The sequence below is a fragment of the Brachycentrus maculatus genome, unplaced genomic scaffold (assembly GCF_059751285.1).
Source record: "Brachycentrus maculatus isolate JH-2025_06_01 unplaced genomic scaffold, ASM5975128v1 h1tg000055l, whole genome shotgun sequence".
NCBI lineage: Eukaryota > Metazoa > Arthropoda > Insecta > Trichoptera > Brachycentridae > Brachycentrus > Brachycentrus maculatus.
Window position 1 is genome coordinate 2,902,489 of NW_028280809.1, and position 13,213 is coordinate 2,915,701.

The window sequence follows — 13,213 nt, forward strand, 5'->3', positions numbered from 1 at the left end:
TTTTTACTATGTCAGTTTAAAATTTGTTACCAAGATTTAAGTCTAGTAATTTCGAGTAATTGTGTTCGTTAAGGCAATTAATATGCTAGCGTTCAAACAACATCAGTACCATATCAACATGATTATGTCACGATAACATTTTTAAAATGAGAGACATTATTATACTATACCAAGATAAGTTTGTGTGGTAATTTCCGAAATAATTTCCCCAGAGTATATACGTACATATGCATTTTCATTCCCCATGTTGTTATACAATAGGTACCTAGCCATATCTTAGTTAGGTACATATTGATGATTAGATAATTTGTAATTTTATATCTGGCAACATAGGTTGTTTTGATTTTGTCATCCATTGTCACTAATGTCCTACTAATGTCGAGAAAATATTTATTTTATTATACTTTTGTGCAATATTGATTCAATCATTTGTACAAATTTCCACAAAATGCTTAGTAGGTTTTCAGATGTTTTGCAAACGGCAGCAGACGTGGTATGTCTGACAATCTTTTGATGTACTGTTTATTTCAAGACGATTGACATAAAAATTGCTTTTTTAAATAATTTTATCAGTATTCTGTTATCATTAGTCGCTTTTTTGCACTGATATTGGAATTATATATTAAAAGTATAAGGCTGCTTAAAAGTTTGAATACTGTTTTTTTTGGTCTCACGTGCTCTTTACATCAGTAGTACATATTGCAGTTTTTTCGCACTGATAATTTTCAATGTTATAATTCCTTGACCTAGCTTTTCTTATTGAATAATCATTAGAATTAATATTTAAAATACTCTTTGTAGTCTTCTAGACCATTTTGAAGGGATAATCGTTAAATAACACAAAAATATTTGTTGTTAAAATATCATTGATGTTTTGTTTAAAATAAAACAATTTAACATTTCAGCTGGCCCCACCCGCTTCCCGCCTTGTAGATTTCCAGTATCATTGGAAATTGATACAAAATTTTTACATCAGTGACAATGCACCAAAGAATGTTCATGTTGAAAATACTAAAATACCTCTTCATTTGCATCAAATGCTACAGGTAGGTACTTTAAAAAATGGATTAAATGTTTTCTTGACTAATTTTGTAATAATATTTTTTAATGAGAGCCCACAGGATACTAACAAAATACAAAGAGGCAAATTTTCATATTTTCTGGCTTATTATTTTATTTTTTAAAGAAGCCTCTATGTATTTAAATACACATTTAATATATTATTTGAATCAGTATCTCTTATACAGTATACAAGTTTTTATGACTTCTTATTTAATTACTTTGTTTACCTACATGAACCTTTTCATTCGAAAGTGTAATTTTTAAAGTTTTTAACCCCTTCCCCCTACCAAGCATATTATAAATCAATGCGAGTTTTTGTTTCCAATTTTGGTATCACTGTACTAAAATTAGGCAAAATTTGTTTGGTTAGGTTTTTCTTCTGATTTAATTAGAATTTTATTCACTGCCATTTTTTTCCTTCTCTTGGCTATATGTAGACCAGAATTAAAACAAAAAATATTACCTCTTGGGTAAATAAGTACTTCACGCTGCACACTAAAAGAATAAAGCCAGACACTCGGCTCACAATTTTTTTTTTAATGAAACATAAAAATCAATAATAACAATGAATATCATGTTTTGAACAAATAAATTACAAATTAAAAAATAGTTTTACTGAAATTTATTTTATATATTTTTAAAATTTTTACAGTAATACAGAAATAATTTTATTTATCATTTAATAAAAAGAAAATATGTATGAGTAAATAATTTATTACATTACATCATGAATGTACATATAACAATTAATTACAGTATTTACTTTAATTTATATTTGTGTGATGTGAAAGTTGAATTATTTTTTGATAAAGCACTAATTTTAGCACCAATAAGACTTCTCAGTTTTATTAAAACAATAATGCTAGTGGATAGGAATGGTCTGACATTTCTCTGTAGCGTAGCTAGGGGACAGTGGTGATTTTTATTTCAAAGAAGTATACTCTCAGTTGTCATTTTTAAAATTCTAGAAAATTAATAAATCTATGATGTAATTATTCTCAACTTTCATTGCTAAATATAAGTTTTATAAGCGACAGTGGTGTTTAGTACATAATTCTTTAAACCCTTATCTGCACCCCAATGGTGCATAGGGCACTGCATCATATAAACGCAATGTTATCTTGATCGTTAACACATGAAGGAAAGGTGATGAGCCCTTCGCTTCAGGTACCGGTCCGGGGAAATATTAAATAAATATTAGAGTAAAAAAATAACTTATATTTATTTGACTCCTCCCCCCCTTGGAATCGAACCCGAGACCTCCAGAACGGTATACCGAGCGTGCTGGCCATTAAACTACGGAGGCGGACAAAAGAATATCAATGAATTTACGAAAGTACTTTGGTCAAAAAAGGAATATTGATTTTACACATGAATATTGTACACTTTTGTATATTTGAATCATTAGTTCTCTATCAGGCGGCTTAAATTATGCAATGCCATACAGTTATTTCTGTATAACTGTACGATATTATTGTAAATGTGTTTTCCTTATTGATTGTGCAAATGAAGCTGCTTAGAATCTACAAAGGTGCAGGTGTGCATACAAAGAGATGACTTAGGCATGTTGTACTCAAACGAGAACAGTATTGAACTTTATAATGAAATTATACTTTCTTCAAACACATTTAACAACGTAATGTATTTAGTGTAATTTTTTCCAAGTGTTATATTTAGACGTACCATGTGTCCTGGTTTAAACGGGATTGTTCCAAATTGAAAGCGGATCTTAATGTCCCAGCAATATGCAACATAGTGCAGTTGTGTTTAAATAATTTTGAATAAGTACCGGTAACACAGTTACATGTTCGACTGTAAAACTGGCGTCGAGTTAGATTCCTGCTAATTGGTCTTGGTTAAAAAAAGATCAAAAGATAGATGTTCGAATGGTGAAATACGGAAAGAATGCAAGGCTGAGATAAGCATTATCGATAAAATTAAGAAAGGTGTGTTGAGATGGTTTGGACAAGTGGAACGTATGAGTGAGGAAAGAATGATAAAACAAATTTACGAGTCAAATGTAGTTGGAAAAATAATCAGAGAAAGACCGAGGAAAACTTGATATGATCAGGTATGTCAAATACTTGAAAGCTGCGGGGTCAGGAGTCGAAATACTCAGAGGGTATGTATGAGGAGAGTTTGCAAAGACAGGGTGGTATGGGGTTCTATTATTAAGGTATAGAGATTATGTTAAACCTAATTATAATATAGTGTTGTAGAAAACACGTTACATAAAACTTTTATTATTAATTATTTTATATATAAAGGAGTTTTTTTTTTTAATAAAAGAGAAATATTTTAGTTTTTTTATTATTTACAAAATTACTTCAATTTAATACTATGTAAGCGGCTCATTATTCGAAATAGGCAGTCCACAACACTAACCACACCACCCGACACGACTTTTAATTCTCCAAATTCCGTTCTATCAGTTTCTAGTTGACGAAGAGCTGGAGGCTCCCTCAGACATGGGCCCCTGTCTCCGGGAGCTGGTGAGCGAGCGCCTCGGAATGCCGGGCTGCCTCACGGCACTGGCGCAGGCAGACCGGCCCCCCGGGCTGCGCGGGGCCGTGCTGGCGTGGTACACGGCCCTGCTTCGGAGGGTCAAGCTGGTCCCCGTGCATGAACCGGCCCTCCATGTTCCCATACAGGTGTGGAGTCTGATGCTGACCTAACCCAACATTAACCCTTCCCTTACGGTGCTAAAAAACTTCCGCGAGCAATGATGATATGTATTTTGTACACCATATGAAATTGTGATTTAAAAATGGGAAAAATGTGAATATTCCTAAATGTTTGTGAGAAACATTTCGCTCACTCCTTTCAAGAACGTCATAAATCAAAAAACTTGATTTTTCACAAGAACGTTTTCAAAGTTTAAGAATATAATACAATATTAAAAATAAATATCAAGTCATCTATTGAACTTTTTACCGTGCAACAGATCTTTTAAGGTAAAATCTGAGTATTTTTTCTCCATTTGAAAAATATTTAATATATTTAAAAAAAATAATTAAACAATACCTTTTCTTCGAAATGCAAAACCAACACTATTTGCCATGTAGCGGGTAAATATAAAGTTAAAAATATGCCACTTTTGCTGGAATATAGTACATTTTCTGGGCATTTCGAAAACATGCACAACTGAAAATAGACGATTTTTGATTTATGACGTTTTTGAAAGGAGTGAGTGATTTGTGTATTGGTGATTTTATACCCGATTTTTTCACAAATTATTTATTTCCGTTGCTGCAAATGAATATCTTTATATTACAATACTTTTATATAATACGTATTTATATTACGGAGACATACAAAAATTCTGAGCTCGTATGTATTACATTTTATATTGATATTCTCATTTTAAAAGTCGAGTTGTAGTAAATACATATCACCGGGAGGGAAAGGTTAAATGAATAAAGAATCAATTCTTATGTTGTGACCCCTGAGCAGGTACAGTAGAAACCCTCTCATCAGCTCTCGGCTGGTCCGGAACTCTGGTTGATCCGAACATTCTCTAGCCGAACTTGTTGAATAAAAACTTACTTTTTTCTTAAAAAGTAATCTTGAAAAGAATTTTTTACTATTGGCTAAATTAAATTTTTATACATATTTATTATTGTGCATTGTATTGCTTTTTTTCCAATAATAATAACAGCAATAATAATAACAAATAATTTGAGTGGATCAAAAAACAAAGTCTTTTTATTTCTCAAAATAATATATCACTATGATCAACAAAATTAATGCTTTCAATAATCAAAAAAAAAAATAATTGTGCAGTTTATTGTAATGTTTATAGTGTTGAGAACAAAACATACAATAATTTTTACGTTCAGAGATTGTTTTAATTTTTGTATTTTCTGACGATTTGACCTTTTTTGCGTTCCGACCATATCCCCAGTCCCAAAGGTGACTGATCAAAGGAGTTCTACTGTATTTGATTACGGAGGTACTTTTGAATATATCTAATTGTGTAGGCAGCCTTGAGTTATTATATTTTTTTATTATAAACCCTTATCCGCACCTAATGGTGCATAGGGCACTGCATCAAATTGACACAGTGTTATCTTGATCGTTACTTACATGAAGGCAAGGTGATCACTCTTGCGCCTCAGGAACCAGTCCAGGGTACTATTAAATAAATATTACAGTGTTAAATCACTAATATTTATTTTCACCTCCCCCCCTGGGAATCGAACCCGGGACCTCCAGCACGGTAGCTAAACACGCTGACCATTACACCACGGAGGCGGACAGCCTTGAGTAGGTACATAATTTTGTGAATTTGAGTAGGTAATTCCAGTAACTACTTTATTACAGTAGGTCCTTTTGAATTTCTCAATTTCAACTTGAAAGTTAACAAGTTATTCAATTTAAAAAAGTGTAAATAAATATTTCTCTTATTTTTCCAGAAACTTCTTTTATCTTGTCAGAATAACAATGCGTCACCAACGGAAAAAGAGGAAGTAGAACTACTATTGACTCTGTGTGGACTGGTCAGAAAGCAACCGAACCTGGCTTATTTATTCCTATCAAAGACCAATTCTGATGATGTATTTCTACCGTCGGCTATTTTTTCGAGCTACTCAATGAAAAAGCCGAAAAAGAATAAGCTTTTTGACTACGACATCTTGCCAGTACCGCCTAAAACAATTTCCATAGTGTCCCAGCCTCGGTTGGATGCTTGCAAGAGCGCTCCTCACAAGGAGTCTACTGAGGATGATTCCACCTCGTCCACATTCGACGATGATATGTCTAACCACGAGAATGGGTTCCCTGAAAATGAGACATTTTTACTTATGGACCTTCTTCTATCGTATTTAATGAGCGCAGTAAGTATCTATTGAGTTTACCAGACAACTTACTTTATCCAACTATCCATTGAAGACACACAAATATATAATCACACAAAGGTGTAACGGTTTTTAAAAAAAATTGTGTTCATCCGTGAACATTCTGAATGTGCCAAAATCTCCTTATATAGTTTTTTGTTATTCTTTATTTGTGTATTTCTGGCTAACCTAGTTATCATTTCTTGAAAATTTTGAATATAAAAATATGGTGGAGTTAATATACATTTTTGCTTGAATTTATTTATATTTCTTTCAAAAAAAAATTATTGGTAAATACTAAAGTGGTAATTGTCAAGTAAAATTAAAATTACAAATGGATAGATTGCCACAAATTGTTTGCCGAACATATTTATGAAATCTTTAAAATGTTAGTGATCCCTGTTTTAAGTATCTCATAAATATTTTAAAAATAATGTCCGTATGGCAACCCTATACTTAAATTAATAATGTGAAAAAAATACCAACAATTGTTAATTATTCTTATCTTATTTCAAAGTGTACAGTATCAACAAATGTGTCGAGGTGTTTTTTTTTGTAGATGGCTCCCAACAACAATGTATTAATTGCTTGATGTGATTAAAAATATTAATTTTAAATTCCGTTCGTGAATAAAAATTAAGTACACAATAAGCATTTAAATGACACTTATTAATTGTATCAGTCAAAAAAAAAAACTGCGCTAAGGGCGTGTTTTCATTTATCTTTTTTTTAGGACAATCACATAGTCCTTCGGGCCTGTGAAGGCGTAATGATTGTAGCATCCTTACCCGATGATAAAATAGCACACCTCACAGTCAGTACCAACATGCTTTCCGAGAGTCTAGTGGATATATTAATAGACAAATACAAGAGTCTTCCGGCCGAAACCGATCCTAGTGATATCGATCAGCTTAATATTACTTGGGGGTGAGTTATTGATTCATTATATTTAAAAGTAATATTATTATATTATTCAGATAATTTAAAAGATTGAGAAAAGTTCTTTAAGTTAGTATGGACATGTGGAGTGAATGACTAAGAAAGTATATTTGGCAAATGTAAATGGGAGAATAGAACGAGGACTACCAAAAAAACCTTGGCACGATCAGATCAATCAGAACCTAAAATCTGGTGGTGTCAAAAGTTTACGTAATCTGAGGGCATGTATGATTAGATGTATATGGACGTAAAGGAAGCTAGGAGTGTATGTCTGAACAGAAGAGTGCGGCCATTCATTCTCTCTGCCTACCCCTGAAACGGCTTAGTAGTACATAGTAGTAGTAAAAGTAATATTATGGTCATTTATATAAGATCAATTGCATTGTTCTTAAAATATTCCAATGAAAAAATCTGACTAAACCAGTAAATGAATAAACCTTGTTTCATAGCCAGATAAACTGGCAGAAATCATGTACACAAGGTCAGTTTTGATAAGCCAGTGGTTTAGTGAACTGCCATTTAACTAACTAAATACACGCATATACAACAGGTCAATAGACAAGCCAATCCAGTATGCAAATGGTGGGGAATATAAAAAGACATTGACTCCATGTTTATTGAACATGGTATTGAAAATATTATTTTTAAGGGAGTTTAATATTTAATGTTACTTTATAGATATGCAAGCCAAGAATTTGCCGAGCGGTGCACAAAGTCTGTTGGTTTACGCGAAACTACCGGGTTCCTGTCTTGGTTGGATTATTGCGATACTCTGGCCAAGGAATGTCATATTCTCATAGCTATGAGCTTAGCTAGAACCATTCGGTAACAAACTTTTCATTAAAATAATTCAACCATTCTATGATAGTAATAGGGTAACCCTTCTTTTCCGGTGATGTGTAGTACACATTGCTTGTGATTTCTCGATAAATAAAATAAATAACAAGTTCAGATTTTAGGTATTCCTCCATAAAACATTTTTGCATTGAATGAAAAAAATTGTAACAATCATCTAAAATAGCCTAATCTCTTTTTTTGTATGGACTTTACATTACAAAATCTAATTTTAACAGTATTACTAAGTACTGTCATAATTCGACTATGTATTCTTGGGGTTAATTCAGTCGCAAACCTAATCCAGAACTTCGTATATGCACTATAATTATTTAAGTTTCCTTAGTTGCATAATTTTACCATCCTCTTGGATATTATTAGAATTGAAGATTCTCTGTATTGTCAACCAAGTTTAGTGATTTGTGGTTTTCTTTTTAAAGGTGGCACTTCTTAGCTGCAGAACTGGAGCTCGGATTAGCTGGCAGACATAATGCTGTACTGGTTACGGCTGTTGTCGGAAAATGCTTAAAATCCATCGATTCTACTGAACTTCTCAATGGTGAACACCACTTATTCATTTATGTTTGCTTTAAACTGTCATTTTATGAATGGGATTGAAGTCTGTGGTTGTTTTATTCTCTTTTAGAATTACGCATTAACGTGGCAATGTTGTATTTCAGAAATAAGCCGATGGCTCGTTGGTGATTGTGCAAATGTCGCTGTACGACCCGCTAGTCCTGTTCTCCAAACTTTGATAGAAAATTGCCTCGAAGGAGGAGAGCATTTATGTTTAGAAACTTTAAGGCTCTTTGAGGCAAGTCATGAAATGAAATATGTACATAGTAAAAAAGCAATACTGTCTAATATAGCGTTGCTGTACAGCTAAAAGTTACTAACTTTGTTAGTATCCATTGCTTACAGCGTTCTAATAACTTATATATTAAAATTTAAAATCAAACACTGATTTTTTTAATGTAATAAATTGTATTTTATTGTTAAAAAACACATCAAAATACAATTTAGTAGGCTCAAAAAATCAGTGTTTCATTTTAACATTTAATATATAAATTAAAATGGAGTTCTACAAATTAAATGCCAAATCTATAAATATTCTAATAACTTGTTGCATTCAAAATTTATTTAATTTTCTAATAACCTATTTGAGTTATTTACCATTATAAAAGGCTGACAAAATTGTCACCTAAATATCTCTTTGGCATATGTATTTAGAACCTGACTGAATAATTGATTTATTTTTACCAATTCTATTAATTTTTAGACAATGCTGGAGAAAGCGTCGGAGCATATTCTGCATTGTCTAGTGTTGGGTTTCTTGGAAGGGCGAAGCTACCACTTTCCGCCGCGCCACTCCTATCATCCTGAGGATGAAGAGAGGGAAAGACTCAATGCGTATTCCTTGCAACAAGAAAGAGAAAGCAACAGGTAACTTGCCAATACGCAGATTAAAATCTTCATAAAAAATATTTTTAAAATAAAGTAGGCGCAACACATGCCGCTCTTATTATCAGAAAAGTTTAAGAATATCGGCACTGCATCGCATTAAGCATCATTATTTATATGGAGGCAACATGATTCCATTTAAATTTAAGGTACTAGTTTTATTAAATCAGTATTAGAGTGACAAATCACTTATACTTATTTTAACAGCGCTGGGAATTGAACCCGGGAAGTCTTGCACAGTAGCCTAATGTCCTAACTTCTGTACTACGGAAGTGGACCTTTACTTACCTATGTTTTAATCTAGCCGGCTGGAATAGGGGGATTGAAATCCTCCGTACATTAATTTCAATTTGATAATTTTAGTATTAACTACTGACTTCATATTTTTGTAATCTTAGAGAAAACTTTCCCTTCTTATTTTTATAATTTGAAATCGTTATATGTTTTTAAATATTGTTTTTGATAAAAAGTACAGTCGGTACCACGAGATCTATGTGCTTATATATCAGCACATAATTTTTTTGTCTGCTAGCGACGTGTTATTTCTTTCACTCTTATAAATGTGGTATTACCACTAGGTCTCTCCTACAGAGAGAGACAATTAGACTGTCCTGCTTTCGTTTGATCCGATTTCCGACCTATCACTTATCGTCTTGCCCTCGCTCAGTCGTCACTTGGCTGCATGTTGGAAAAGTTGTGCCGTCTATAACTCAGCTGGTGGCGAGTTGGTACTTGCTGCGAGCTGCGTACTACGATTTCCATACAAATATGAACTGGGGTCTTTTGGTATCCTTTGGATCACTTGTAATTTTTGGATGATGTACAGGAAAGGTTAGTCTTGACTTTTTTTTAAATATAAAAATACAATTCTCATTTATCATTTATCAAATAGCTATAATATTATGATGTTTTTAATGGATTAAAGATATCGCTCACTTCTTTCAAGAACGTCATAAATAAAAAATTGTCAATTTTCAATTGTGCATGTTTTCGGAATGCCCAGAAAATGTAATATATCCCAGCAAAAGGGCATATTTTTAACTTAATATTTACCCGCTACAGGGCAGAAAGTGTTGTTTTTGCATTTTGAAGAAAAGGTATTGTTTAATAATTTTTTAAAAATACTAAATATTTTTCAAATGGAGAAAAAACTTTCAGGTTTTACCTAAAAAGATCTGTTGCACAGTAAAAAGTTCAATAAGTGGCTTGATATTTATTTTGAATGCATTGTATTATATTTTTAAACATTAAAAACGTTCTCCTGAAAAATCAAGTTTTTTGATTTATGACATTCTTGAAAGGAGTGAGCGATATATAAAATCACAACAAAATAAAAAACTCAAACTTAGAATCTATGAGTCGGAGATTAAGTATTTGCAGACAGATGTAATATGTACTAGGTCCATACTCCTTTACAGGTTAATATGTGTATTTGAATGTTGATGTTCCAGGCAAGCATTGAGAAAGGTTTGCGAAGGTCGCATCGATGACACATTTGCCCACTGGCCCGAGGGAACCCAAACAATGTCACTTAGTAACATTCACAAGGTCATTAACAGGTAAAGTTGTTCTTCCAACACTACCCTCAACAAGTTAGATCCTGTCACTTATACATGTATTAATGATGTTTTTTTTTTAATTGTCAGCTTTCTTCTTTTGCTGCCGAGAAATTTACTGTCGGATCCCGGGGGAGTAGGATATGAACAATATATGCAGGATGCTCACAGGCATTACTTGGTAAGTAATGTTCTCCGAAGCAAGTATTCATTGTCATTTATTCATATCCATCATCATATAATTAGGTTTATAATTGAAAAAAAAAAAAAAAAAAAATTATTATTTTTTACGATTTCATCCGAAAGTAAATGTGATTAAAATGGTAAATATTTAGTTGTGAAAAATAGCCAGGATAAAATATTGAATCTATAGTCGATTTTAAAAGGTTTTTTGTTGTTTTTGTTTTGGCTTTTCGTTAGATAACATTAAAGAGCAGTTATTTAATCATACCATTATTGTGATTTTTCTCACTCTAAAGAACCTTTTTCATTTAAAAACTTTCTTTTGCCGCAAGATTATGTTTTTGTTAAATATAACTTCTATTTTATATTTGACTTATTTCCACTTTTGTATTAAAGTAGAATTAGTAAAATTTTCATAAAAACTTCAGTGCCAATAAATGTGTTCAGTACGAAAGTAAACCTATTTTATGAATTTATTGAATTTATTTACAGGGTTGGATAGAGGCCACTTCCGGCTTCAATTGGCCCACCGAAGCTGTATGGAATGACGTATCGGCGAGCTCTACTCACAGCTGCGACAGTCGACCCGAAGCGGATCTGCATAACAACTGCTCCCCTTGCAGAGCTTACGAAAGGCACAAAAACCCGCCAGAAACCAGATCTGTCGGCATTTCGGTTAATCTCGTAGAAAAAAGTACTCAAAATAACGGTGACACGAGATTTACAGACGACAGTGGCTCTGCGGAAACTCGACTTTGCGACAGTTCTAATTGTGCACGCGAGAGAAATGAGATCCATGAAAATTATACGGAAAAGGAATCAAATTCCGAGGGTACTAGTAAAACTAGTAAATTGACAGTTGAACCTCTTAACTTTAACCATATCGACGCTTTTTCAAATTCTTTCCACCAACAATTAGTTCTCAGTCCAAAAGACAGGTGTAGTTTAAGCGAAATGGCGGAAGACGAAGACACGGTGTTTGATGAAGGTCCTTTCTTTCGTACTCTGTTCACACTTTTATCCAACATGCACAAGCAGCCTTACCAAATAAACCTGCAGCTTACGGCGATATTCTCCAAGCTGGCCATGTTGCCGCACCCGTATCTCCACGAGTACCTCCTGAACCCTGTGCTGCCCACCGGGAAGAATGTCCAAACTCTATTCAAGACGCTGCAGAAGCTGGCCAAAGTGCTCCTGGCGCAGATACCCAAAGTGAAGAATTTTGATGTGACTATCGATCAAACCAGACAGAGGTTACTCGGTGATAATTGTACCGATGAAACGTAAGTCCGAGTGATATTAATTTTAAACCTTTTATCTTGAATTTTTTGCTGTTCCATTAATATTTTCCAATTTGTATAAAAATAATAGAGGCCAGTAAATTGATATCAATTATATTCTAATAAATCATCAATTCGCTGATTTTTTTCTATGTAGTAAAATCTCTAGACATGACCAACTTGAACTTTTGTAGCAAAAATTCTCTTTTGAGATACAATATTTAATTCCCCACCTGCCTCGCTCATGTCTTGACGCCAAATACATGCTTGATTCAACTCTGCGGGTGATTTGATTCCAGCCAATTCTACTATGATGACTTGGCTAATCATTATTTTATATTTTCAGTGAGAAAAGCGATTTGCTTTTTGAAAGCCTCATTGTGGTTGAGGAGTTCTGCAAGGAGTTGGCTGCAATATCCTTTGTCAAGTATCACCACTCTTGTCAACCATCGGGCATCTGATCTTTCTTCATATTGGACGTCATTCGCAGGATTGTCTACTGCAAGTTTACTCGTGTTTCCCATTGTCCACTTACCTAGTAAGGTCGTTAATTTTTATATGATTTTGACAGTGCTATTTATATCAATTGTACATATATTTTTGGTTTATTATTATAGTAAATTTAAATGTAATCCCAAAAGTAATGATAATTAATTATGGAATTGAATTTATTGAATTTGTTAATGTGGCATTCTTGAGAAAATACTTTCCAACTATCACTTATAAATGTTGCATGTAACTGAGAATACAGTACAATAAATCTGTCTAACTTTGAACTCCTGGGTAACATTGAGGAAAACTGAAATATTTCTTTTGGCAGTTTTTATCTTCCTAATAACCATTGCACATACAGGTATTTCTACGATCTATGCGGCCAAAAGTCCCAATAACATTCATTGAACTGAGTTTCACAAATAGATTACGAATCCGGAAACAGTATTCATGCTATCCATCTACCTCCTACCGCGCACCCGTAGCGTCAGTCGGAAGTTGACCATTTCACCTAGTGCATGTATCTATTCTCGGCGATCTTCTAAACATTAAACTTCCAGAATGAATTTTT

At 33.2% G+C, this 13,213-nt stretch overlaps 1 protein-coding gene across 2 annotated transcripts; it reads left to right on the forward strand.

Annotated features, from left to right (window-relative positions):
• The first annotated feature begins 321 nt into the window (after window positions 1-321).
• Window positions 322-12,949, forward strand: LOC148311887 (FHF complex subunit HOOK interacting protein 2A-like). 2 transcript variants are annotated; one of them, XM_088278122.1, is made up of 13 exons: window positions 322-493; window positions 906-1,046; window positions 3,495-3,713; window positions 5,478-5,897; window positions 6,631-6,824; window positions 7,515-7,661; window positions 8,111-8,229; window positions 8,351-8,484; window positions 8,950-9,113; window positions 10,583-10,690; window positions 10,778-10,868; window positions 11,363-12,153; window positions 12,497-12,949. In XM_088278122.1, the coding sequence occupies exons 1-13, from the start codon at window positions 449-451 to the stop codon at window positions 12,609-12,611; spliced, it is 2,688 nt and encodes an 895-aa protein (XP_088134248.1). In that variant the 5' UTR covers window positions 322-448; the 3' UTR covers window positions 12,612-12,949. The 2 variants fall into 2 exon arrangements, with proteins under 2 accessions (XP_088134248.1, XP_088134249.1); XM_088278123.1 differs by lacking the exons at window positions 322-493; window positions 906-1,046 and adding an exon at window positions 2,592-2,698.
• The last annotated feature ends 264 nt before the right edge of the window (window positions 12,950-13,213 follow it).

Bases quoted from the DNA above. Each gene is read 5' to 3' on its own strand.
- LOC148311887 (XM_088278122.1), top strand. From the start codon at position 449: ATGCTTAGTAGGTTTTCAGATGTTTTGCAAACGGCAGCAGACGTG. The intron at 10,691-10,777 runs GTAAAGTTGTTC...TTTAATTGTCAG, and splicing joins ATTCACAAGGTCATTAACAG to CTTTCTTCTTTTGCTGCCGA. The intron at 12,154-12,496 runs GTAAGTCCGAGT...TTATATTTTCAG, and splicing joins GATAATTGTACCGATGAAAC to TGAGAAAAGCGATTTGCTTT.